We start from the raw sequence: 27,783 nt of genomic DNA on the forward strand, positions 1-27,783 counted from the left end.
TTCCAAGTAATGATGTTACACATTTTGGAGTGGAGGTCATGCAGATATTTACCCATATTTATTTAATCATCCTTATTTATTTATTTGTTTGTTTTAGTATATTATATTTCGGTGAAACAGGCCAAAAAAAAACTCTTTTTGATTGACTTCTGTAGGCTTTATAAATTTACTTTACTTTTCTATTTGTTATTTTAAGTCTTTTGTACATTTGTTGCTTTCCCACATTCATGTCTTATTATACATTCTAGCTATCTAGTGTTTAGTTGAGTTTTGGTTTGCGACTATGTTTCTGCTCTCTGTCTGCCCCCCTCCATTCTCTCCTCCTATGCAGAGATGTTTGTCCGTTTCTCTCTCTGTTTCCTGTCTTGTGCCCCTCGGGTATCCTCTTCTTCCTCTTTGATCCTTCAATATCCGTTCTCTACTACTCTTTCTTTTTTTCTTACTTTTAAAGCACCTTTTCTGAATGGGCCTGACTCTGGTATATAGCCGTGTTTTAAACATAGATCCATGTGTTTTCTTCTTCCTCGCTCCTCTTTTCTTCCCCCCTTTTTCCCTCCTTCCCCTAAAACCCTCTTCTAATCCTCTCTTTATCTCCACTTCCCTGTCTTCTCCCCTCCTTTCCCTCTACCCACCCTTTTTTTCTCTTCTTCTTCTTCTGCATTCTGTCCGCACCCTGATGTGTAGGAGCGACAGACACATGTACATAAGTTTATTAACTTATAAACATGCACATACTACCTCACATATCTCTCTTTTTGCTCGCACTTGTTCTTTCCTGTTCTGCCTCTTTCATGCTGTCTTGGTGTTCTTTAATGTGTCCAATGATCACTGTAATTTGCCACGACACCTTTTAAGCACCCACTCCTGTCCACATCTCCAATTCATTTGACTACACACTGTATCAGTTATGAATCCTATGTATTGTACAGTATCTTGTTGTACAATGTGGCTGTCCTTTGCTGCATTGCCTTTCATTGTCTGGAAGAGAAGCAGAGCTGCCTCTTTCTTTCTTTCTTTCTTTCTTTCTTTCTGTCTTGTCTTTCACTCTCTCTCTATCTATCTATCTCTCTCTCTATCTCTCTCTCGATATCTGTGTCTCTGCTCTTGTCTTGCTTCTCTCCATCTCCTCCTCGGCCTTCAGTTCTTCGTTCTCTTCTTTGTGTTCCTCCACCATTTTCTCCCTCTTGAGTCGCCCAGGCATGCAATTGACCTATGAGTTCAGTCTCTCGATGCATCTCTCCCTAATAAACAGTCAACCCAGTTCTGACAGATGCAGCTTTGGATATACATTGCCACCTTACTTGTTCTTCTTATGGGGGACACAAATAGCAACCAGGGCCTATTGATTGGCCCCTATGATGCATACACTCCCTTTAAAAGGAGCCCATGTGATGCAGAAGCATCCTGAGGCGCAGAATTTGCTTTGAAGAAAAGTTTGTCACATAAAGTTTGTGGAAAACTTTAAGATGTTTGCTTAGAGGAGGAAAATAATTATAATTCAACTTTATTTTTTTTTAAAAAGAAGAAAAAAAAAAAAGAGAAACTGACTATAGGTGTCATGTCCTGGTTGAATCACACTCAAGAGTTTGTCACTTTATTGTTTTTTGTAGGCAGCTCACTCCACATGGTTGAGCTCAACACAAGATTTATGTCTTTCTGTTGGAATCATTAGTACCATAAAGTTATTGGGACAAAACTTGAAATATCCCTTTGTAATTTTCTGTAAAAACCCTGAAGTTCATTCTCCCCCTTCCTGTTACCTCTTCTCTCTTCTTCTCTCTCCTATTCTTTCTTTTTTTATCTTTCTTGCCTTCGCTTTCCCTCAATCTCCACCTTGCTTCTCTGCCTCGCTCCTCCTCTCTCTCTCTTTTTTTCTCTCTGGTTCTCTCTCCCTCACTCGCTCTTCCCCTCCTCCCTCCTTCTTTCTCCGCCTTTCTTCTCCTCACTCCCTTCCCCACTTTTCGCCTCACCCACCCACCCCCACCCTTCCCTTTTCCTCTCTACCCTGACTCTCCTCCTTTCCCAGTGCGCCGTGTGCCCCCTCGTTTCTCCATTTCCCCCTCCAACCACGAGATCATGCCAGGAGGGAGCGTGAATATCACCTGTGTGGCCGTGGGTTCGCCCATGCCCTACGTCAAGTGGATGCTAGGCAGCGAGGACCTCACCCCGGAGGATGAGATGCCGATCGGACGGAATGTTTTGGAGCTCAAGGGTGTCAGGGAGTCTGCAAACTACACCTGTATGGCCATGAGCAGCCTGGGTATCATCGAGGCCACTGCTCAGGTCTTAGTAAAGAGTAAGAGATGCTTTGGTGACATCAGAATGACTCAGAGTTTAATAAAACATAGCATTGTGGAAGGAAATATGATACATCCTTTATTGCAAGTTGCTTTTTAACTATATCATAATTGAATGTTAAAGCTGCAGAACAGTTAGTTTCAACCAACTAGCATGATAAATAAAAACATAAAAATAATTTTACAAAATTAAAACTAGCTCCCACTAGCAGGAATACTGTATTTTTGGATTGCTTGGCAACAGTCAAGTTAGAGAAAATGAAGGTTACAGAGGTAACCACGCTTCTCCGATAAAATGAGTGAGATATCTCACGATGAGGTACTCCTCTCTGCATTGTCCTCAAAAGCCCGATATCATCACAGCAGACACTTTGGCAGGCAGTTGGTAAGACTGCATCAAGACGAAGGACATCCTCTCTCTACAAAGGGGGTGATGCAGCGTCAACCGAGCATTCATACACCTCTTCTTTCTAGAAACTCCTTATCTCACAAAAAAACTGCTAACAGGATCATTAATTGTCCACAGATTGAGCTTCTTTGTATTAGAAATATTTCACAGATTTCACCGTTCAAATGCAGCACTACTGTTGCTGACTCCAACCAGCTAAGTGTTGATTAAATAAACAAAAAATATGGTTGCATATGGCTGTTAACAACAATTTTCTATGTTCAGAACTGTTGTATAAAAGCGATATCACGCTTGAGGTCGTGCAGTTGTATTGAATATCAGCATGGTTTTTATAATCTTCAGCACTTACATCACAGCAGTATACCACTAGTCCTTCTCTTGTTTTAATGCCCCAAAAAAATATTGCATTAATATGTGTGTGATATGCAGAGAGTTGATAGAAACCAATAAATAATAATATCTGTAATATCTATCCATCCTTTCTCAAATCTCCAGCTTTGCCAAAGCCTCCCGGCACTCCCATCGTCACAGAGACCACTGCCACCAGTGTGACCATCACCTGGGACTCTGGCAACCCAGACCCCGTCTCCTACTACATCATCCAGTACCGAGCCAAAGGGCCAGACAGCAAGTATGAGACGGTTGACAGCATCACCACCACCCGCTACAGCATCGGGGGACTCTACCCCAACACGGAGTATGAGATCAGAGTGTCGGCCTTTAATAGCATTGGTCAGGGGCCGCCGTCTACACGAGTGGAGGCGCGCACAGGAGAGCAAGCACCTGCAAGTCCTCCTCGAAACGTCCAGGCCCACATCATTTCTCAGAACACAGTTATGGTGCGCTGGGAGGAGCCGGAGGAGCCCAATGGACAGGTGGGATGAGGACTGTTATTCATAGTAGATAGCACACATTGACCTTCTTTCTTTTTTTTACAAGTTGGTGTTAAACGTGGTGACAAAAGTCTGCAGCAAAAATACTGCCAAAAGAGCTGGTTTGGTCTTTTTATGTTAAAGAAAGAGAGAGACTCCATTCATTGTGACCAACCCAGCTCCTACATCCAGATGTTTTAAATTTGTCTGAAATTTGTTTGAAAAGTGATATATGATTAACTGAAAATGAAAAACAACTGATCCAAGAGAGACTTATTCTGAAAGAGGAAGCCTGCCTGATCTTCTCTGGAAGGTATTTCCAGAATGTTGAATAACCCGGGCGCAGTTTCAAGTTTCAAGTTTACTTTATTATCGGTTCCTAAAAAAAGGTATTTCTTTTGCAGACGGAAGTTTCAGCATACCATAGTTTTTTTTTAAACATTAGCAGCAATAAAAATTCACATGTCACACACAGTAAGTCCAGTGCTTACAAAGACACTGTCTGAAAAGTTTCAAATATCCACCCAAGTAACCCAATCCCTGTGCGCACGCCTGCCAGTTTTCTCTGGTCTAGCTCAAACCGAAGAATTACTAACAAACCTCTGCAGGAAAATCCCAAGATGCATCCTTGCTTAAACATAGACCTCAAACATGCTTTAAATCTAACCATTAAAATGTTTAAAGCTATTCTTAAATGTTCAGATATCCACTGTAGGTAACCCAAGATATATGTTATTTTTCAGGATTTTTAACCAGTACTGTATTTTGTAGGACAGTCGGTTGCCTTTAGACAAAAGGTAAAGGTATGGGTAACTGTTTTGTTTGCAATTGCAAATAGAAGCAGTATAAAGCAGATTCAGTACTTTACTGCAACAAATCTATGAAATCAAATAGTCCGATGGTGTCTAGATTGTAAAGCCAAAATATAATTTACCAAAGAAATCAAACAGAATTCCTCCTGCCTATTTAACATTAAAGAATACATAGTACTTTTGATTCTGTTTTTTACCTTTTTGTCATGGTTCCTTGTCCTTTAACTGTCATGTAATATTATCTACTATATAGCACCTAAACCTTTTAAGTTTCTAATATTATATTTAACTAAATCCTTTTTTGTTGTTGCTTTTTTATCTGCTTCACAATGAATTTACGTTTGGAGACATTTAAAAGGATATCAGGATTTTAAGTAATATTTCGTCTTGAAAACTGAATGAAATTGTGCGTTATTAAAAATATATATATTTAAAAACAATAAAGACTCATAAAAATACCACTGGGAGAGTTTTCCACTGTGAAGATTCATGTTTCTTACTGGGATTGTGTATTCCCAGAGATTTCCCGCTTGTAACTCCCTCGCTACTCTCTCCTCCAGCTAGAGAAAGAAAAGGTAATTGGACTGTCCATTTTGAGTTAGGAGCACTCCCTCTTGAGGCCCATTTCCTTTTCTAGCCCTCCTAACTGTACAGTTTGTTCTTAAAAGTGCAAGACTGGAATGAGTGCATATGGGGATTATGGATATTAAAGAGTAATAACAGGAGAGGTGGAAGGGGTGAGGGGCAAACGCATGGCAGCGGGATTACACATACTCTGAACTGCCCATAAACAAATCCCGGAGGAGAGGGAGTAGTGATTATATCTTAAGCACTACAATATGAGGGCATGTATTGGACCTGGTTTGGTTAAGCTTCGAGTGACATTTGTTCATCAGGGCGAGGGACACAGGAACATCACCTTGTGACAATGACCGAACACAAACACCCAACCATCAAATCCATGGGACTATCTGGATTAAAGTCAAAACTATTTTATAGATGATGACCTCAGCTGCGATCAATTCTGGTTGAGTTGTGGATTAACATTGCTATTGAGTCATTGGAAAAAATAGGCAAGAGACCATTTTATAAAGCAAGGAGTGCTGATGTCCAAAAATTTAGTCAAAATCCAGTAAGCAGCCTCTCTTTCGCTCCTCTTTCTCTTCTTGGTTTAGGTAAAAGGCTATCGCGTGTACTACACCATGGACCCGTCCCTGCCGATGAACGAGTGGAAGATCCACAACGTCCAGGACAGCGTGATCACAACCATTCAGAGCCTGGTGACATCAGAGACCTACACCATCCAGGTCTTGGCCTTCACTTCTGTGGGGGACGGGCCCTTCTCAGACCCAGTCCATGTTAAAGTCATGCCTGGAGGTCAGTGTGTGTGTGTGAATGTGTGTTTGTGTATACGTATTTTCCTCCTGCATGCTGGTGCATAGATATCCGTTAGTCGTCATTTATTCATGCAGGAGAGTGGTGTTGTTTTTTTGTTTTTTTTAAAGATGTGCACACATGAGTCATTCTTTGTGTGTGTGCATGCATCCAAAGTGTTAAGTAGCTTATCTGAGTGACTTATGTAAAGTTTGGGAGGCAATCCACTGTGAAATACTTAATATAAGCTTGACCTGTCAGAAAATACGACTTCTTGGAAATGAATAAATTCCACCTGCCGGGACAGAGCTGTGGAGACTTACGAAAAGGAAACAGGGATTAACGCCCCAAAATGTCCGTCGTAGCTCATTGCTGCTCTTGATGCCGTGACAACTGCTGTGGCAGGTTTTTATGTGATGGGAGGTACAAAGAGATGATTACTCTGATGGTATTACTAGTTTGAATTTGTGAGGAGAGCAGCTTGAGCTACTGCTGCGCCATTAAATGTCCCCAAAAAAGGCTACCGTTTTCAAGTACATAAAAGGAAAAAGATTATAAAGAAAGTGTTCGAATGTGAGAGTCTGTTGGATTTATGGCTCAGAGTTTATGTGTGTACATCAAACAGAGAATCAGTGCAATGTTTTTTATTAATCCACCAAAAAAAGGTCAGGATGGGAAACTGATTGGTTTTAAACTTGAATCATTTCTCTGCCTAGAGCGAATACAGGAGGTGGCATGGTCCACTCTTGATATCCTACCCTATCCTACCCCAGGGGCCACCCTAAGATCTGAGGCTATGCAAGGGCATGCCCAGACTTTTGGACTGGGGTGGCCCAACTGGAGCACTGACTGGTGCAGAGGTGGCTTAAAGTTTGTGTACACACATATTGATGAAGAGCATTTATTTATTCCTTCTGTCTGCACCAATCACATCAACTTTTAAATAACACTAGATAATGACAACATAACCATCTGCTAAGCCTAATTCTTCAAGGATTCAAAACAGAATGATATCTTAAGTTACAATTTGAAGTATTTTAAAAACTACAAACAAACATTTACCCACTGCAAACTATGAGCTGCCCGTTTTAACACAGCCTGAATGGTGGATTTCAACATAAGTCAACCTCTGGCAAATAATCAATCATATTTAAGGATTTTGGGGTTCCCATTATATTGAGGCTTAGAGTTCAGGTGGGCTCTTTGTGAGAAGGTTAAAGGCCTGCCTCAGTTCCACATCTTTGCCTGTTTCTAGATTGACCGAAAGTGTAGTTTGAGTTGACATTTCCAAAATGGTGACTGCCATCATTTGGCTTCAAAGCTGCACTTCAGAAACCAATGGGTGACCTCACTGTGAGTACGTCCATGTTTGATACAGTCTATTGTTTGTGCATACTTAATGCCGACCCTGCACAAGTCAGTGCCGTAGCTGGGCTACTTCAGTCAGTGTTCTCTGCGATTTCAGATAAGTGGCATTGCAGTTAAAGTTAAAAGAAATTAAAATAAATCATTTATAAACTCTTTATAAAGACTGTATGGGAATGCTTTGTTCATATTTCTCTACCAGTGGCATTTCCATCTACATCTATTTTTCTAATTTAAATGAATTTAAAACAGATGTTGGTATAAATAAAATGTCCATGTGTGTTCAGTGCATGAAAATCCTTTTGTACTGTTTTTTTTTTACTATAATAATATTGTAGCAAGACATTGCTGGTTTTAATCAAACCTTTGCAGGAATCAGTTCTTGGAAAAGCCGTGAAAGAAATTGGCTTCAGAATTCTTGTAGAGAATACGATACAAGAATAACAATATGTCTATACAGTATGAATATGGATGTAAATGTATAAATTTAACAACTCCATGCTGACTGTTTCACCTTGTCCCCTTCAGTCCCAGGCCAACCCGGAAAGTTTAAGGTGGGGAGGGTGACAGACACAAGCATTGAGTTGACCTGGGAGCCTGCTTACACCAAGGAGGGCATTGTCAACTACGAGCTGCTCTACAAACCTGTCAAGTTTGGCAGTTTGGTAAGACCTCTTGCTCTCTCTTTATAAATCTGTCTGCTGAGTGGATTTCCTAATAAGACAGAGGGATGAGAGGACAGATAAAAGAGGTAGTTTAAAAGATTAACCCCAACGTTCAGCACCACTTTGTCTGCTAGTGACAGTCCTCATCTTTATTTCTCTCCGAATCTCCTTTAATGTTTCACTTTTACTCCTCTCTCTCTCGCCCCGTTCTCTGCTCCTCTTTCTTCTATCTCACAGGAGAAGCTGACCTTCGGGCCGAGGAATTCTTACACACTAGAGGGTCTGAAAGCCAATACAGAGTACTCCTTTTCCCTGGCCGCAATCTCAAACAAAGGCATCGGAGCTTTTACCAATGAACTGGTGCAGAGGACGTCACAAGCCAGTATGTCTCTATCTGACAGGGAATACCTGTAGCCACACACACACACATGCCACGCATTGTAATAATGTATTGTTTGACTTTTGCGCGTATCTGATGCAAATATTTTCTCCTCTACACTCACAAATGGACACACAGCATTTAGAACATCATCCTCAGCTCCTGATCCCGGGAAAACCATCGTCACATTTCTCCGTCTATCTCGTTTATCAATCAATCTGCCCCACCTCCCCTCTCATCCATCCATCTATGTTTCAGCGTGCCTTTCTTTTCTCCAATCAGCCTCTTGCTTCTCTTACATAGCCAAAACATCAAGACTGAGGGAGACGGAGCACCGATTAATGTTTCACTCTTCCTTTTTTCACCCTCTTTCACTTTTTCCACTCTGTCAGTGTCTTTGAAACTGTCTGCCACTTATTGGCTACTAGCCAGCAGTGAGGAGCATTAAATGATGGTGGTTAGCCTGCTGTGTTGACAGGTAAGTGCCAGTCAGTCTTTACTTCAACCACACTGAAGTACGATTCTCTTCCTTGTCTCATTTTCTCATTTTTTTTTTATGCGATACCCGAAAAGGCTCGGACATATTTCGACATTTTTGTATCTCCTCAAGAGGAGAAGATAAAGGAAAATGTAAACATGAAACAGCAGAGAAAATGTTTCAAGGAAAAGAACTGATAAAGCAGTCGTCGACAAGAAAAGAGTCCCAAGTCTAGAGTTCATGGTGCTTCATGACTTCATCGGTAAGTTTTGTTAAGTATTTTCTCGTTTAACAGACACAGTGATTCATAATCAGATAAGTACAACATAGGGCTAATGCCGTAAGCTGGTCTCCTTTCACTCTTAACCTGAAAAAAAAGCAAAAGGGACCAAAGAGGTACACCAGATGAGGTGGCAGAGAAAGGGGGTAAAGGGGTGTGGGGGATCAGGATAGGGAAGGTGCCAGATAAGCAGACTATTTCATGCAGCAGAATTCATTTCCCAGGGAGGTTATGTGCGCTTTGTTATCGCCAAGCTTTGGTGCACATCTAGATTGTCCCCCGAGGCCGACAGAACACTGGCTGTACGGCTGAGTGGATAGATACTTGAACCTGTCAGCTATGACTATTACACTCCCACTCACACACACACACACACACACACACATCCACACATCCACACATGCTACACACTCCAGAGCTCCAGCACAAGCCCAGACGTTTTTGCCACGCTCGCCATAGTGTGTGTGCTCTTTAAGGAACGTTATAGAGGGTGAGTGAAATCTACAATTCAGAAATGTGTGCTGATTTTTTTGGTTCTCTGTACCTGTTTGTGTTACAGTAAATATCCCAGCTTAATCCTGAGTCAATTCTTGTCTACAATTCATCATTCCAGCCTGACGTAAAATATCCGTCTGAGTGCCTTTCTCTCTTGGGCTTCCTGTTCTTCTTCTTTTATTTGTCTGCCTCCTAAATCCTTTCTGCTCTGTGTGAGATCTTCTTTAGTTTGTTTGTCTCGTCCCTCTGTGAAGACCTTCCCCTAGTCAGCAGTGGAAAATCTGAGACCACTCTATTATCCAGAGGACTCAAGGATTATGCCACCATGGGGGCTGGTGTTGTGAAATGTGTATATTTGTCTGTGCTCGTGTGCACTGAGCCCTGCATCCCTGCTTTGGAAAGAAATACTTTGTCTGTCTCTCATTCATAAATCTGCATCCTTTTATGCCTCAGCTGAAGGATAAGATATTATCACTGGGTATTGGATGCACATTCTCCTTGGGTATAATTAAGTTGTCCACTCAGGGTCGATTCTCTTGTCTCTGGTTTATTTCATTAGCCTTCTAGTCTAACATTATTCTTTTACATTATGTGGTCGCTCCTTTTTTGTTGCCTGAGTCATATTTGTCCTCGCCTTATCTCTTTTGATTTAGTTTACCTTAGTTTCTTATTGTTTCTTTTTCTTATCCTTATCTCCTATCCTTTTGCTTTCATTTTCCCCAATTTTTGTTACTTTTCAATCCCCGTTCTCTTGGGTCTCTCTCCTAAACTCTTTGCCAATTCCTTGCCCCCTGTGTCCAATCAGAACCCTCAGCCGCACCCGAGGGTGTGTCCTGTGAGAGTGCCAGCTCCACCTCGCTGAGAGTAAGTTGGAGGCCGCCTCCAAAGGATGGCCTGAATGGCGAGTTGGCAGGTTATGAGCTGAGATACCAGAGAGTTTCTGGGGCAAGAGGAGGCGGAGGAGGAGGGCAGGGCCAGGAGATGAAGGGGCCTCCTATCCCTGCCCAGCAGGGGCAGACAGTTATAGAGGGGCTAGAGAAATGGAGCTGGTATAACGTCACCATGGCAGCTAAAACCACAGAGGGGACTGGACCCAAAAGCCCGGCTGCTCTATGCAGAACTGATGAAGACGGTGAGCGATGTGGATGGGATTGAACAACATTGATTGTTTAGTTGATTAATTACTGGCTAGACTGTTGGTCACTCCATTAATTCTACTTTCCCGGTTGTGTGTGTGTATATGTGTGTGTGTGTGTGTGCTTAGTTCCTGGAGCAGCCCCTCGTCAAGTGGACGTCCAGCCGTTCAACTCCTCAGCACTTCGAGTCACATGGAGATCGGTGTTGCCACGATTACATCAAGGCCAAATCCGTGGCTACCAGGTGCACTTTGCCCGAGCGGAAAGCGGCGAGTCTCGAAACCTTCCTCGCATCAAAGACCTCTTATTGGATGAGTTGCAGGTGAACTGATAACTGAATGTTTAAAGTGATTAAACGGCATTCATTTATTTATCATTAAACACCCTTTCTCTCTCCTTTTGTCCTTTGACTTGCTCTCATCTGTCTGGGCTGCCTGCCGGGTGTGTCTCTGTCTGTGGGATAAGATGGAGGAGGATGACTCAACCCAATATGTGAGTGCAGACGTCTTCTTCTCATTATAAATGAATCCACTATTAATACATACAGCACAATGCATTTATAACAAAGAGACAGTTATGAAACCCTCTCACTAAGTTCTTTTATCCACGGATGTGTTATTGTTAGTTACTTTCTTTTGCTTCGAGTGCTAAGAAAGAGTTTACTGAATTGTGTGTTTGCCGTTACAGGAGCTGATTCTGGGTGGCCTGAGAGCAGACACTTTGTACTCTGTCTCAGTGGCAGCATACACCACCAAAGGGGATGGAGCGCACAGCAAAACCAAGCTGGTTCAGACCCAGGGGATCTGTAAGCATATGCCAACTATACAGCTCAGTGCACTGGATTTAGTAACATACTCAAGAATTGATCTTACAGTTAACTGTAACAGAAGGCAGCAGTAAATAAACAGTAAAATCAATTTTAATTCTTGTAAGATTTACATGATATATGTTTTTATATATAAATCTATTGATTTTCTGCTGCCTACACTGTCGTTTGCAGTACCCGGCCCCCCCTCCTTTTGGGTGCGCCCAGGATCAGGTCCGTCAGTGGTGGTGCGGTGGGCTCCTCCGCTGGAGTGTTCTGAGTCAGGCTCTGATAGCCGGGGGCCCCCGCTCCAAATCCTGGGATACCGCCTACAGTTTGGCCTGAAGAATACCTCTTTAGACAACACAGTGGATTTCACAAGTCGTGAGAAAAACTTCACTGCCAGTAACCTCTCTCAGGGCTCCTCTTACGTCTTCGTCCTCTCCGCAAAGAGCAGAGCAGGCTACGGAGATGAAGTGCAGCAGGAAATAACAATCCCAATGTTCCCACCCTTGGGACATCCCAAATTATCTAGCTATGTTAATGTCACATGCTGCTCCATCCAGTTCTCCTGGCTACCACTTCATCCTGAAGACTGTAATGGTGTCCTCACAGAATACACTATAGCTTATAGAGAGGCTCCAGGCCCCGATCCTTCTAGTGACCCTGGCCTTTATTTCATGCCTACCCCTACTGCTTTCCCGTGGCTGATCGTGATACCAGCAAGTGAATCCAGCTACACCATCCTGGGCTTGAATCACAGCACAACCTACGAGGTGCAGATCAGAGCCCACAATGTGGCAGGGCCAGGCCCCTTCAGCCCACCTCTGGTGAGCCAAACCCTGGCCTTTGAAACAGGTAGGGCTGGCCTCAGGCCTCAGGAAAACTCTTCACCTTCTAAGCACCGGTTCAGCTTCACATCTCTTCTCCCTTTAATGTGGATATCACTCCGAAACACTTAACTATATGAAGTGTGGGCCAGTTTTTGTAGGTCGGCCTTTCACCTCTGCACCCAAGAAAAGCTGAGAAACTGCAAAGTCCAGGGGACCACGACTACTCCCCCCAATCTCCTCCACTCACTCACTTATACCTCCATCACCTACCCTTCACCACCAGTGGAAGCAGGCTGAATGTTAATGGATGTTTGCTTCAAGAGCACTGCTTATCACAAACCCTCAGGTAAAAGTCAATACAAGGCTGGGATGTACAGTATCAAGGTAAGTCTTCAGTCCGAGTTCAAGTGAAATCCAGCGTCTGGTGCTGTATCTGCAGGTAAGCTGTTTTTATCAGATAGACCGCCACTTCCACTTCCAAAGCATTTGCTGACATGCTGAAGTCTGAGTCTAAAGAACACAACCTAACACTCTGAGAATGTGGCATGTCACATTCCTGCAGCCGGTCTGTCTGTCTTATTTATTCTTATTACTCTTGCCATCCACTCTCCTCATCACCTGCCCATCCTCCTAACCATCATGTATTCTTCCCCCAGTAACACATCCGACTGACCTACCTGGCTTCCATTTTTACAGGGTGGAAACGAGAGAAGGTGCTGATTTAAAGAAAATGCTCTATCATGAATGACTCTCTGTGTTTGCTTTGCTTCCAGATGTGCCGAGAAATTTTTCAGTCAATCTGGCCACCAAGACGAGTGTTCTCCTGACCTGGGAGTTCCCAGAGAGCAGCAACCCTTATCGCTTTACCGTATGTCCACAGGCTGTTTCTCGTACTTCACTTGTATATTATACAACTTTCTATAAACATGCCAGGTTCTTTAAGTTATAATACCTAGAATTACTATAAGGTTCGGAATATTTTAGATCCTCAAACTTTATATTTCCAAATGTGTATAACACATTTATTTAGAATTTACATAAGGAACAAAAGTATGCTAAACCAGCATCTCTAAAACTCACTGATTAACATATAGTATGTTGTAAAATACAAAATCACTGTGTACAAAGTGGAATAAAAGTGAATTCACAATTTCCATTGTGAGCTTTAGAAGTGCTGATATAGAACATTTTAGTCTTTAATGAGATTCAGGTGAGCTATCGCTCCTGTTTCCACTCTTTTATTTTAAGATAATGTAGCTGGCTGTTGTATTAAGCTACACATTCCCTCAGCACATATAAATGGTACCAGGCAATCCTCTGCACAAATGAGAATGTTGTCTTTCAAATAATTCATACATTTTGCCAGTGTTGTAATCTAATAAATAAATAAATCATTTAAAATGTCATCTCCAAAATGAAAAGCTGTTTTGAATTAGGAAGGCTGGCTTCATTTATAGGTATGAGTTCTTAATGTACAATCAGGAGTCTTCAGCATACTGGTTATAACAAATCTTTTCCTTTCACCTCCCATCCTGTAGGTGGAGTATAACCGACAGAAGATGGAGGTGGATGCTCGTCTTAGAAAGGCAGTAATCCCAAACCTACAGCCAGACACCAGCTATGACTTTAAGATCACAGCTCCGGAGGGCAACATGGGAGGCCTTCGCCACAGAATCTCTGCTAAGACCTCCCCTCCCATCACCATCCGTCGCCCTGAGATCGACCACGCGCGTGACACCGAGACCACAGTCACCATCATCCTGCCATCACTGGAGAATCGCAGTCCTGTCAAGTAAGAAGAAATACAGTTTCAGACTTAGTGCCATAAGTTGGCAAGGACAAAATAAAATAAAAAGTTTGTGACATTTTAGCTATTTGAATCATCCTTTAAAAGTTTTATTTCCTCCTCTGCTTTTTGCAGGAATGTTTATGTTGTTGTGGTTCCACTGAGGAGAGCCCGCGGCGTCATCAGACACCTCAAGAGTCCAGATGAGATGGACCTAGAGGAGGTGAGAACCACAACAATGACAGCACTCACAGATGCCTGTGCCTGGAAGCAGGAAAAGACTCACAAAACACACACACACACACACAACTCCTGGCAATGCTTAGCATTTCTGATTTTAATATCAGTGTTTAGACATTAGTCAGAGATATTGGAATGCTTCATTTTTTTGTGTTTGTCTTCTCCCTGTCCGTTTCTCTGTTTTCCCCCTCTCTGTCTCTCAGCTGTTAAAAGACATCAGTCAAAGGCAGAAGGATACTAGGCAGCAGAAGCAGGTGGACCTGCGTCGGGCTTACATCACAGCCCGTTTCACACCTGCCACTCTTCCTGCCTTCTTCACCCTGGGAGACCAGCTGGACTACGGTGGCTTTGAGAACCGCGCTCTGGACCCAGGGCAGGAGTACGTCTTCTTCATCCTGGCCGAGCTCAACTCCACAACAGGGGTACAAAAAGCCGCCGTGTCACATCACTTTTATGTCCGTGTTTAGATCAACTTCCTCAGTCCCTCGCTGCCTGTGTTTCCCCCCTGCAGGCTGTCACCATGCATTGTAATCAATATGGCCTCACTGCTAAAACAATAAAAAGCGTGTCAGTCAGAGTGTTGGAAGAAAAGGCAATAACCCTCACGTACTTCCATCACAGCCGCTAATAAAGCGTGAGTGTACTGTTGTGCCAGTGGAGGAGATATTGCCCTGTGTAATGCTCGTATGTTGATTTGAATTGGATATAGATGGAGATATATAACTTGAATTATGTTAGATTTAATTTTTTTATTACATGTGTTTAGTAGGAGCTCTTTAAGCCCAGGGGAAACTCTTCAAAAGTTCTTCAGAAGTAATAAATAGGCACTTTAATCATAATCACTTTATTTTGATAATAAAAACACATGTGATGATAGTAAGCCTTTTGTCCATTATTTATACGTTGTATAAATAAAGCTGATAAAATATAACCTAATGCACACATGTAAAGCCAGCTAGTCACAGTGACAGGATACTCTATACCACTGCAACTTCTCTGCAATGAATACTATTTTAGCTGGTTACATTTTATGTAGTGAAAGAACTGTTGGTTTAACTCATTGTGTTATGTTCAGATCCACAGTGTGGTAAAATGTTAAACAAGTTAAATGTGCTGTGATGATGTTACTCTTGAAAACAAAACAATAACCCAGAGATATTCTAAAAAAAAAAAAAAATCCTTTTGATAAAAAACAAAGTGAAAATCAAGCTGAGATGATTCAGGCCGCTAATTAAAAAATTTCCCCCATGGGGGATCAATAAAGTTTATCTTTATCTTTATTCATTAAAAAAAGAATAAATGAAATCTCTTCCTCTCCCTTGCACAGTTGTTCTGATTCTGCACTTGTATGTTTGTTTGTTTTACAGAAAATGTATGTGGCCAGCCCGTATACAGACCCAGTGATTGCCCCAGATTCAGACCCCCAGCCCCTAGATGCAGGTGATGGTCTGATCTGGGTGGTTGGACCTGTGCTTGCTGTGGTCTTCATCATCTGCATCGTTATTGCTATCCTGCTTTACAAAAAGTGAGTGGGACGTACAAACGCTGTTACAAAGCATTTCAAAAGCTTTGATGTTCAGACAAATGTTGTTGATCAGCGTCTTCTATAAATCTGGATGGCTAAGACTGGAGTTTGAATACTTTTAAAACTAGATATTAATGGGGTCACAAATATACAATTTCATGTTTAAGTGATTCTAAATCTCCCCCCTACTCTGCCTCTTAATGCAGTTTTTGCTGGTTTTCACTTGACTGGAAGTTGATGTTGCTTTTGTTGGTTGCCTATTTTAGCCGTGGATTGATATACATCAGATGTTCTAGTGAGTATAATGGCAGCAAGCTGGTGTATGTGGAATAGACTCAATGTATTCCCCAGAATAAACGTTGACATTCACTCAACATAAATACTCTTCTTTTACATGTATACAGAGGCTCCTTCTTAAACTCATGGTACAGGAACTGCGTAATGTTTGGCTATCTTTCCAATCAGGTTTCATCAAATTTGTTCCAATTTAGAAGTTTATTCTCCCTTCAGACAATTAAGAAACAGTCTGACCCGGCTGTTAGCCCGTGATATCTGCTGCAAGCCATCAAGCTTTGGAATACTAATGCAAAATATTGATTTACCTTTCTAACAATCTGTCTGTTTCCTTCCTTTTCTTCCCCTAATTATTCCTGCCTTGCTCTCGTTTCACTGGAAGCAGCAAACCTGACAGGTAAGATTAAAGCAATGTCAAGTTCTTTGTCTGTGTTAACCCACAGCAATTGCATGACACGAGATGCTGTGCAGAGAGGTTATATCAAGCCAAGTCATACAAAACACTATATCTGTGAATGCACTATTTACTTGACTCAAGTAGCCGTGCAAATGATGTGTCAGTAGTGAGTCTGCTTCCCTCTCTGTTTGTTTTGCATGTGCTAATTGCTCTTTTGACTCACTGGTTTTTGAGCAGCAAGCGCAAGGACTCTGAACCGGGGACCAAGAGCCTTTTGAGCAACGCAGAGATGATGGCCCATCACCCAACAGACCCTGTGGAGATGAGACGCATCAACTTCCAGACTCCCGGTGAGACCCATGAACCAACACAGGCACCCAAACACACACTCTGTATTTGCATAGTAAAGTACACTTCCGATTTCCTCCTGATTGGATGATGAAATATGCATGCCACCAATTTTATCCTGGGCTAAGATTATGCAGACAAGATTGTGAAAGTACTCCTCCGCGCGACAACAAACTTGTACCTGGAAGCTTCCAGTTATTTCTGAGGACTCAAAATGGCCACCGCCCAGGTACAGTCAGTGCTTAGTCATGGCTGAGTCATAACGGTGTGACAAAATCCGATCATCTCCTCTCGCCCACATTCCACATGCCAGGCTGCAGAGAGCACATCAGAACGGGCAGCGATCTGTCTCTCTAAGTCTTTAATGATCAAGTTGCTGAATGAAAAGGTGCGGCAGGGGTTAACTGTGGTCATTTGCAAAGAAATGTTCTGTATACTAACCAGCCTACCAGACTCAAATCCCCACTGTGAAGTAACTACATGGATTTTGCACCTCCCCACCCCCTACTGAGTGAGATCTAACAACATAGCTGATATCGTACAGGCAGCAAGCCGTTGAAGCCTTGCTTTCACTTCTTACATTGAATTAACAGCGTTCAGAAAACACAGCCTGGAGCAAATTAATCCCTGTTCCTGCTATATTTTCATGGTTGCAGTTTATAGAAATCTCACGTGGAAAGGGTGGTAAGATGTGTCACCGAGTAGAAAGGTTTAGTCTTTTTCCTGCAAGGATTTAAAAAGTCAAATATGATATTTTATTAAATCCATAGATGACGGTTTGAAGTTGTATTTTTCATGTTCCAGGAGGCAGAGTAAAAGCCACAGATTAAAGCTTTTCTATCATTTTCTTAATTTTTCTCTCTTGTGGCTGCAACCTTGAAGCTCCCACCTCACCCACTTCTCCATCCCCTGGGATTTTTGCTTTTGAGGTGTTTGGCAAAGATGAAATTCAAGTGAATTTTCCAGTAGAAGCGCCTGACAATATCTGAGGTCATTCGTGGTCGTGACAGTGCTTGTTTTGTCGTGATCACTTGTGGGTGCTGCGGTACGAGTGCTGAAGCAGAACATTACTGTTATTATGAGCCTGTTTACATAGCTATAGCTGCACAATGACTCTGCACAGGGCATCAATGTGTAATATGACTCTGGAAACACAGAAAAAACAATCTAAGGCATGAATTTGATTGTTTATTGAGTATGAAGCAGTGTTACTTACAAATATTGTTTGCAATATTTGCATTTTGAATGGACAATGGATCGCTGAGGCTTCTCTTTTCTCACTCCAGCTGTGTAATGAAACGACTGTAGGAGGCTGTAAAGATTTGTTCCTTGGTGTGTGCGTGCATGCAAGCCTCCTAATTAGTGTTCTGTCTGTGTTTGTTTTCTCTTGAGTCGCTGCTCCTCTGATCACAGAGAAAGCAATTTATCAAAGAAAAAAAACAAAACAATTTACTAACAAACAAGACTCGCCTCCCTTTGTTCACACACGTGGATCAAAATTGATTTTCTGCCTCAGCGTGTTCCTTAATATGTGATGTTCTGTGATTGTAAAAGAAATTATCTCCACAGCTCCGCACATGTTTGACGTTGACCTTCTGTAATTAAGGTTACTCAGACCTAAACTCTGCATGATCTATGACCCCATGTAGGAATGATGAGCCATCCTCCGATCCCCATCAGTGAGCTGGCCGAGCACATCGAGCTGCTGAAAGCCAACGACAACCTGAGACTGTCCCAGGAGTACGAGGTGAGAGATGCGTTATTATGCAATACAAATAAATAGATTGCATCTTTATTGTTTAGAATTGCAAGCCTTTGCTCCATGGAGTAAATCTTATTTAACGTGTATATCACTGTGTGCAAACTCTACGTTCATGATTTATTCAGCACTGCAATTTATTGCTGTAACTCGTCCACATTACACAGCACTCTCTCCATTATGCTCAAATGCACGACTAAACATACCACCGTGCTCTGTTAACGTCTTTGTTTTTGCTGCTTCTCCTCAGTCCATTGACCCCAGTCAGCAGTTCACCTGGGAGCACTCAAACCTGGAGGTCAACAAGCCCAAAAACCGCTACGCTAACGTCATAGCATACGACCACACCAGAGTCATCCTGGCTCCCTTAGAAGGTAAGGAAAGAGCAGCGAGTTAAAGAAGATGTTAAAAAGATTTTAATGAGTCTGTTTGTGCTCAGAGGGGGTGGACACAAAAGGGGGGAGAGAGAGGGAGGAGAAAGGGAGAGCTTGCATGATGGATGAAATCTGAAATTGCAAACAGTGCTGGAGTCTGCCTGTGTGCAGCGGCATGAGACTGACAAACAGCGCGAGTGCATTCAAGTGCAGCCAGCACTCCTCCGGAACAACAAGGGGGAGAAGGGATTTGATCTAGAGCTCATGAATTTACACCGACAGAGGCTTGTTTGTTTGTTGTCCTCCACTAGTCATCCCGCAGCTGTCTGTTGGAAGCCAGGGCTGCCGGGAAACAAACAGTTCGTTAGTCTGTTTGATGTCATACATGCAGGTTAATTTATTATGTCGCTGGTGCGCGTCACAGTTTAGCAAGAGCCTCACAAGTGTCTCGTTTGTAGGTATCCTGGGGAGCGACTACATCAACGCCAACTACATTGATGGCTACAGGAAGCAGAATGCCTACATTGCTACACAGGGCCCGCTGGCAGAGACTTTCGGGGACTTTTGGAGGATGGTGTGGGAGCAGAGGGCTGCCTCTGTGGTTATGATGACCCGCCTGGAAGAGAAGTCAAGGGTAGGACACCTTTAGAGGCTAAGTTCACCTGCAAATTGAAGTTCTGAGGATTGTTAGTGATGATGCTTTTCTTTCATATCTTAAGATAAAGTGTGACCAGTATTGGCCCAGTCGTGGCACAGAGACATACGGGATGATCCAAGTCACCCTGCTGGACACAATGGAGCTGGCCACTTTCTGTGTTCGCACCCTTTCCCTGCATAAGGTAAATGATGACACACTTTGTCTCTCATCAACCCCTTGACTCTCCCATCTGCCCTTTCCTCTCTCACATCCATGCTGTGATCTCTTGAGTATACAAAGAGCAAACAGGAGCAACCAGTGTAATCGTACATTTCCAGTGTCACCAAATGAATAGTACATGTGGACACACAGAGGAGAATAGATTAGTCTTCATGCAGTGTTCAAAACCAGGCCAGCCTCCCCGTGTCGGGCCCTCAGATTTGATCACCATTGGAGGCAGAGTACTTTCTTATAGCGAGGGGCTAATCTAAGACCGTCAGACTTGCGTGTCTCTGTGGCCTACTTACAAACACAGAAACTAGGCCAACTGTAGCTTCCAAATGAAGCACAGCTTCACTAAAATTTTGTTGATGTGTTTTGAAATGTCAAGTTGGGGGACTCATCATACAGTAGAGAATAAAACACATGAAATATTCAACAATGCTGGTCCTGTTCCTTTGTTTTGGGGACAGTGTGGGAATATTAAGAATATTTCTATTACTCAGTTAAATATTCTACAATAATTCCTTGATAAAACATACGTTATCACTATGATTCTTCCGCTTGAATCCATTCAAAAGCTTCTTGGACATTCTGTATAAAAGGAAGTTGTGCCTGCATGGCGTGTTGACAATGGGGATACATTTGAAAAACTGCTCTCAAACTGACAAATGTGTCACTTTAGCAACTTAACAGGGTTTTTGTAACATCTGATTATACAAAAGGGATGAACCTTATATATGTAAATGTTCAGTTTACAGTTCTGACCTCTGCGATTTTAAAGACTTTTTTTTTTTTGCTCGTGTCTTACATCAGAGCGGTAGCAGTGAACGGAGAGAAGTGCGTCAGTTCCAGTTTACATCCTGGCCAGATCATGGTGTGCCAGAGTATCCCACCCCCTTCCTCAACTTCCTCCGCAGAGTCAAAGCCTGCAACCCTCCTGATGCGGGACCTATCATCGCTCACTGCAGGTATAGTTTGCACACATACTGTAAGTGGATAATTATAACAATACTGTTTCTGTATTCATCAAACAAATGAGATAATAATATGTACCAAATACCAAGCTTTAGAGAATTTGGAAAGCACATCATAAATCTCCAAAACACCTCCTATTATTACTATTACAATTCTTCCTACTGTCCTCTCTCATAGTGCTGGTGTGGGTCGCACCGGCTGTTTTATTGTCATTGACGCCATGCTGGAGCGCATTCGTCACGAGCGCACTGTGGACATCTATGGTCATGTGACCCTGATGCGCTCACAGAGGAACTACATGGTGCAGACAGAGGACCAATACAGCTTCATCCACGAGTCTCTGCTGGAGGCCGTCGCCTGTGGAAACACGGAGGTGGCCGCCAGGAGTCTGTACTCGTACATGCAGAAGCTCTCTAAGGTGGAGACCGGGGAGCACGTCACTGGCATGGAGCTGGAGTTTAAGGTAGGAGAGCGGGCAGACAAATGCTATGTGATATGCTATGTGTACTCACAATCATTGGTAAAACTTTGCATTTGTCCTTAAGTTTTAGTGCAGTTAAACTTCAGGTTTTCATCTAAACTTGTTTGACGTGAGTGTTAGTTAAAGGCCTGATCATGTTATATCTACTCAGGAAGAAAAAAATTAAAAAATAATAAAGTTTAAAAGATTAAAAACATTGTGTGCAAACAGAGAAAACTACTTTACTATCGTGTTTTTTTTTTTTATCTCACAACCACTCAGCTTGTTTTGTGGCTTGCAACTACCAAATCATAGAATTTTGTGGCCATAGTACATCAGCTAACCATGCAAATAATCCCGAACATCGCTTCACTTTTGCATGCAAAAGCAGTTTTGGTTTGTTATATAACTGACTTTCAGATTTGAAAAAAAAAAAAAGATAACAACACATTTTTTTAAATCTCTCTTCAGCGACTGGCAAACACCAAGGCCCACACGTCCCGGTTCGTCACAGCTAACCTGCCTTGCAACAAATTCAAAAACCGACTGGTAAATATCATGCCCTACGAGACCACACGCGTCTGCTTGCAGCCAATCAGAGGCCTGGAGGGCTCTGACTACATCAACTCCAGTTACATAGACGGATACAGGTATGTTTTGGTCCTGGGAAACACTAATATGGCCTGACCACCTCATGCGCTTATGATGGTTGATGAGTGAATGGATCGGATAGGTTTTCACCACAGTGCTCTCACCTGTCACGTCCTGTCAGATCCAACGTTACTGTATACATGTACCCGCTTTCTGTCTCGTTGCACAATGAAGGAGACGTAGGCTGAAGTGCTTCTGATGATTCAGGCATTCAGAGTAGTTGTACACACATGTTTTGACTTTTCCCCTTCCTGCCTGAAGCTTGACCCCCTTTTCAGTTTGATGCTTGGCGGAGGAAGAAATAGGGACATATCATGGAGAAAGTGGCTTCATCATGTGTGTGTGTGTGTGTATGTGTGTGTGTGTGCGCAGGCAGCAGAGAGGCTACATTGCCACCCAGGGTCCACTCGCTGAGACCACGGAGGATTTCTGGAGGATGCTGTGGGAGCACAACTCTACTATAGTGGTCATGCTGACTAAACTAAGAGAAATGGGACGGGTAAGGAGCAAAATAAATTCACATGACAGCATTAAGTGCTACAATAAACAGTAAATTTTAGCCGTGTACCCCATGTGGGCTCTTAAACCTAATCTTTCAAAATGGCATACAGTACATAAGAACTGAAAATTGTATTGAAATTAATCACCCTGGCTGTTTAAGCTGAGGGGAATTGAATAAAAATAAATGCTTAATGCAACTTTGTATTGCTGTTTAAACAATATCATTCTTAGTCTAAGGGGTCTGACAGTTTTCAAATCTGGCCCTTTAAAACAATATTTAAGTACGCCTGCTATAAAGAATGTCTTGTGACTTTATTTTTTTTTTTCTGTCCTCTCAGGAGAAGTGTCACCAGTACTGGCCTGCTGAGCGCTCAGCCAGGTACCAGTACTTTGTGGTGGACCCCATGGCTGAGTACAACATGCCTCAGTACATCCTTCGGGAGTTCAAAGTTACTGATGCCAGGGTGAGTTCATGGTGTCAGTGTGTTTAAAGACCAGTCCCCATGTTACATGTTGTATTCAGACACAAGTGAAACAGTACACTCCTCGACTCCTTTGCTCTTTTCCTGATCCATCAGTGCTGTCAGAAAGCAGCAGTGCATTGCATGTCCAATCGACCTGTAGTGTGTGTCAGTTATTGTGTGTTTTGTATGTGAATGTGCCCAACACAGCAGGTTAGCACTATTGACAGGCAGACCTAGATTACTCAGTCAACCATGCTGTCTTCAGATTACCTCAACAGCATATGTGTGTGTGTGTGTGTGTGTGAGTGTGTGAGTGACTGCATGTGTGCTGACTGCTGCTGCATACGTGTTCCAGTCATAGATAACTGGAGCTAAGCCTGTCCTGCACTGACGCCACATTGACAGATGCTCTATTGATCTCCATTAAAGGAGGAGTCAGGAAGGCTGAGCAGCAGAGAAAAGATGTAATTGCCAAGTGAGTGGCTGACAATAGCAGACGCACTGACGTTACAGCTTGATGTTAACCACAGCCAGTGATCCAGGGTCAGATAACAGTAATCATTAGAGAGAAAAACAGGATATTGCCTGGCAGAGTCTCGCTCCACGGTCAATACAGAGAGAAGAAGCTCTTCTGAAATAATCACCTTACAGAAACCATACACTTCAGGGATAAATATCAGAAATATTTAGTGGCATTATTTTTTTCTCTTCTCCACTCCATACAGGACGGCCAATCCCGGACAGTGCGTCAGTTCCAGTTCACTGATTGGCCGGAGCAAGGTGTTCCTAAATCTGGGGAGGGCTTCATTGATTTCATTGGCCAAGTGCACAAAACTAAAGAGCAGTTCGGCCAGGACGGTCCAATCAGCGTTCACTGCAGGTAAACAGTTGGGTTATAATTTTCAGTATGTTGGTATAAATATATGCCTTTGATTATGTCCAAGCTCTGGCACCTTGTAAACTTTTGGTAAAATGTTTTCCTTTGTGGCTGTAGTGCTGGCGTGGGGCGGACAGGTGTCTTCATCACTCTGAGTATTGTCCTGGAGAGGATGCGTTACGAGGGGGCGGTGGACATCTTCCAGACTGTCAAAATGCTGCGCACACAGAGACCAGCCATGGTGCAGACTGAGGTAAACACTCAACAACATGTCAGACTTATTTATTCTTAGAGTGGGGCTGAGACACGCAAGGAAAACACTGAAACAGCACATCATTGTTACTGCTAAAGCTCATGTTTTCATCAATACAGTTGTATTTCATAGCATTATACCTGTCTGAGCATTAATATTTAAAACTAAATACAGTACAAATAAACATGATATTTTTCATACCGTTAAGCTTAGGTTCCCATGAAATTGTTGTTTCCTGTGCCATTATTCTGGCAGAGTGAAAACTTGCATTTAAATCAGCATGATAAGATTCAACTATTTATTTATTTGATGTGAATTCAGATTTTATAGTTTGACCCATGTCCCATCTGTTAACATCAGGCTTTATGACCTACTCTGCGGTCAGACAGTCAGTCAGTCAGTCAATCAGTAGGAGGAGTATCATATGTTTTTGGGGTGCTGTCATGTTGTCCCTCTTTTATACAGTCTATGATGTTAGCAGTAAACACACTTTTTTATTGATAAAATATTCATGATTTTGTGTTTCTATCATCTGTTTCTCACTCAGGATGAATACCAGTTCTGCTACCAGGCTGCTCTGGAGTACCTGGGTAGCTTTGACCACTATGCAACGTAAGTGAAGAGACAACCATCCATCCATCTTTCTGCCTCGAGGTCAACAAACAAACCAAGGAGCGAAACAGAGAGAAATAATTACAACGTGAACATTGAACCTTTTTTTTTTTTTTTTCTGGGGGCGAGGCTCAAAGATGAAATCAACACCAACAAGGACAAAAAGCAACAACAAAAACAGCAACAAGAAAATCTGTGTGTTACAGCGGCTGCACTCATCAGGGACGAGGTGGTGGGTGTGGGGACTGTCCATGTTTAATCCATATACTTACCTCAGTGTTCCAGTGTGAAGGACGTATACTACATGTGTGTTGTGGTCAGCTATCTCCAATACGAACCAGTGAAATACAAATGGCTTCTGAGCAGGAATTATGATACTTTATGTGTATAAAAAACAAAAAGGAAAAAAAACACAAAGAGCCTGGATATTTGCTGCACCCTAAATGGGCTTTTTATCCTCAACTTTGTATCTATTGGTTTGGTGTACTAAGGGGTTACAAAGTGCAAAGGTGAACATTTCTATGTGTCCGTGAGTCTACTTCAAAGGTGTCTACTGCTGCCACAGGTAGTTCTGATTCCATTTCAAGCAGATGATTATTAGGTCATGCCTCTGCAGAAGCCTACAGTACGGACTCATCACCCTGAGGACTGTTGGAGAAGCATGTGGATGCCCATCAACCCGACGCACAGTGCCAAGAGAAACCATAAAGAACATGAACTGTGGCCTACGAGGAGACATGCTCCCTCTTTAATCCAGCATAACAAAGAGTCGGACTCTGACTGTACTGGCTGAGGATAAGTTTGCACTCCCAAACCGAGTCCTCAGCTGGCCTCAGAGCAGTGATTAGAGCCCATTGTTTCCTCAACTGGGCTGAGATTTGAAGTCCAGTGCATTCTTCATTCAACAAAGCTTGCTTGCTACTTGCTATAGTTCCTTGTTCATCCTCCAGCTACTCTTGATGTCAGCCCCATTGTGTCAGTTCAGCATTAGTGGCTCACTGAAAGAGATGCTCATGAATTCAAACAGCCCATTTCATGTTTTCTATGTGTTTTTACTGTATGTCTTTGCCTTATGCTGACATGCATTGTGTGCTAAACATTTATAGTCATACAGTATCTTGAAGTGAGGATGAAAGCTGTATCAGTAATAATCTTCCTCCTCTGAAGCTTACCTACTTGAATTGCACCACTTTGCAGTTTAATCACTCTTAATATTTCACTGTTTAAGGCTACCGGCAATGAGAGAGAAATCCCCAAAACATTCAGCACAAGTGGTTAATTGCCCACTTTCAGCGTTTCTCTCCCCTAAATCAGCTGACCCTGCTGTTTGGAACCTCATTAAAAAATCTCTGTTCCTGAATCACGCTGTACAGAACATCCCAACTTAACCAAATGATGTTTCCCCCTCTGTCCTCTCCGGTACAACTGCACAAGTCCTTGATATGGATTGAAATCTTGTCTTGATTTGACATATAATCATAAATGGTCCCACGTGTTGATTGAAGAGCACAGCGATGTTCCAGTGTATCAGACATCTCGGGCGATTTCACCGATTTTGTACATACAGTCTATCATTGGAGTCCTATACAGTACAGTTACAAACGTCTGAGCACAAGATATAACGTGGGATTGGATGTGATGTAGTTCTTATTGTCGCAAAAGAAAAAGCCTTATTGTTATCGTTCACTTTGTCATATTTATTTCGTATGATTTTTTTTAAGATATTTATTATTCTATTTTGTTACTTTTTAGGTATGTTTTTAATTTATTTATTTGGAATATTTAGCAAATATAACCAATAAGATGTTGTTTACTTGTTTTTTTGGCGAGCCAATGGTATGATATTGTCATTGTTTTTTTGTTTCGTTTTTTTTTAATGGTCAGTTTTGGTGCTTTTTTATTTGCTTCCTTATTATAAAGTATGCCCTCTGTGTAGGGTGCTATTTGATACTGATAACTGATGTCCGACTAGTTAGCTAGAGATGTACATTAGAGGCAGCCCTAGTTTAAGTTTACAGTGATGCCCTTTTAATGCCCTTCCTTGTTGACGTCCCTAATAACAGCAGTGGTGTGATCATAGCAACACAGGTATGATCCACCTCATCATGATTGGTCAAAGGGCATCAGAGAAGTTAGATCTATAGAGCAGACTTGTTGGTGAAAACCTCAGACAAGTTGCTGGTATTTAGTTTGCTGGAAAGCAAATGGTAGCAAGTGTATTTTTTGACAGAGAATGGGTGACTTATCACTCAACTACACACAGGCACACAACTACACACACACACACACACGCAAAAGTTATTGTTAAAATCTAAAATTATTCTGATATGAAATTTATGTGTGGTCCAGAAGTCTTGACAGTGTGTGACATATATAAGAATATGTTATTCCTTCGATTTCTAATATTATTGTGTCAAGAGAAATATAAAGTGGCACACACATGAAACATGTGAAATGTGTTGAGGGCCAGCTCTGATGATGCCATCCCCCTCACTGATGTACCTGTTCTTTCCTTTCAAAACCCTGGATGTAGATATTGTATCTTGACTTTGTATTAAAAGCAGGATGATTGGATATACAGCACAATGAGCTGCTCGATTCCTGTTGCCTCTTTTTGTTGTTGTTCCCTCCTCGTCCACTAGATGGGACCAAAGTAAGTCAAAACCAAAAGCCTCTCCTGTCACTCCAGCTAGCTTTGACAAACTGCACAATGCAGTGTGCACAAAATAACACCCAGGAAATGTTTGGAAATGCAAGCTGACTTTTTGCACCAGGGTTTCAGGAAAAAAAAAATCTGATTTTTCGAAGTTTGGAAACAAAACAAGCAACAAAATTAAGTTATAATATAAAGTAATATAGTACAAAAGGATGAGATGGATGATAAAGAGGGGAAACACCATGTTTACACCTGCAGTGTGAGGAATCTGATGCTGCAAGATGACATCACAACACCACATCCATACATTTTGGGTTTTACTGAAATTAGGGCTATTTTGTTTCCAGACACTTATAATATTATTTATTTTACTATTTTGTGCCCAATCACAAATATATGACCTTTAGTTTCCCAGTGACAGTCAACCATGGATAGGTATATCAATAGTTGTCGGTCGGGGTAAATAAAAAGCAGTTTGTACTGAAGCGACTGCAACAAAATCAGGGAGACTAGCTAGCTTGGTTCTCTTAAGTGAACACAATGAGTCTCACT

General features: G+C 42.2%; 1 protein-coding gene across 7 annotated transcripts in view; it reads left to right on the top strand.

The window, feature by feature from the left end:
* The window catches only part of LOC109984060 (receptor-type tyrosine-protein phosphatase S-like), a 72,835-nt gene extending 45,671 nt beyond the window's left edge, over positions 1 to 27,164 (top strand). For 2 of the 7 annotated variants that reach the window (XM_065953939.1, XM_065953940.1), the window contains exons 7-31: positions 685 to 699; positions 2,027 to 2,296; positions 3,202 to 3,581; positions 5,566 to 5,767; positions 7,658 to 7,794; positions 8,032 to 8,176; positions 12,974 to 13,068; positions 13,739 to 13,992; positions 14,122 to 14,209; positions 14,430 to 14,648; positions 15,594 to 15,751; positions 16,428 to 16,442; positions 16,680 to 16,792; positions 18,440 to 18,537; positions 18,800 to 18,923; positions 19,382 to 19,557; positions 19,643 to 19,762; positions 20,596 to 20,750; positions 20,935 to 21,220; positions 21,689 to 21,867; positions 22,241 to 22,367; positions 22,708 to 22,833; positions 23,559 to 23,713; positions 23,828 to 23,963; positions 24,511 to 27,164. In XM_065953939.1, coding sequence (XP_065810011.1) covers positions 685 to 699; positions 2,027 to 2,296; positions 3,202 to 3,581; positions 5,566 to 5,767; positions 7,658 to 7,794; positions 8,032 to 8,176; positions 12,974 to 13,068; positions 13,739 to 13,992; positions 14,122 to 14,209; positions 14,430 to 14,648; positions 15,594 to 15,751; positions 16,428 to 16,442; positions 16,680 to 16,792; positions 18,440 to 18,537; positions 18,800 to 18,923; positions 19,382 to 19,557; positions 19,643 to 19,762; positions 20,596 to 20,750; positions 20,935 to 21,220; positions 21,689 to 21,867; positions 22,241 to 22,367; positions 22,708 to 22,833; positions 23,559 to 23,713; positions 23,828 to 23,963; positions 24,511 to 24,579 — 3,842 coding nt within the window. In that variant the 3' untranslated portion in view covers positions 24,580 to 27,164. Of the gene's footprint in view, positions 1 to 684; positions 700 to 2,026; positions 2,297 to 3,201; positions 3,582 to 5,565; positions 5,768 to 7,657; positions 7,795 to 8,031; positions 8,177 to 10,231; positions 10,559 to 10,690; positions 10,885 to 11,027; positions 11,055 to 11,249; positions 11,368 to 11,562; positions 12,226 to 12,973; positions 13,069 to 13,738; positions 13,993 to 14,121; positions 14,210 to 14,429; positions 14,649 to 15,593; positions 15,752 to 16,427; positions 16,443 to 16,679; positions 16,793 to 18,439; positions 18,538 to 18,799; positions 18,924 to 19,381; positions 19,558 to 19,642; positions 19,763 to 20,595; positions 20,751 to 20,934; positions 21,221 to 21,688; positions 21,868 to 22,240; positions 22,368 to 22,707; positions 22,834 to 23,558; positions 23,714 to 23,827; positions 23,964 to 24,510 lie in introns of all 7 variants that reach the window. The other 5 variants (XM_065953942.1, XM_065953943.1, XM_065953944.1 and 2 more) reach the window with 4 other exon arrangements.
* The last annotated feature ends 619 nt before the right edge of the window (positions 27,165 to 27,783 follow it).

This window comes from Labrus bergylta, chromosome 4 (genome assembly GCF_963930695.1).
Source record: "Labrus bergylta chromosome 4, fLabBer1.1, whole genome shotgun sequence".
Taxonomy (NCBI): domain Eukaryota; kingdom Metazoa; phylum Chordata; class Actinopteri; order Labriformes; family Labridae; genus Labrus; species Labrus bergylta.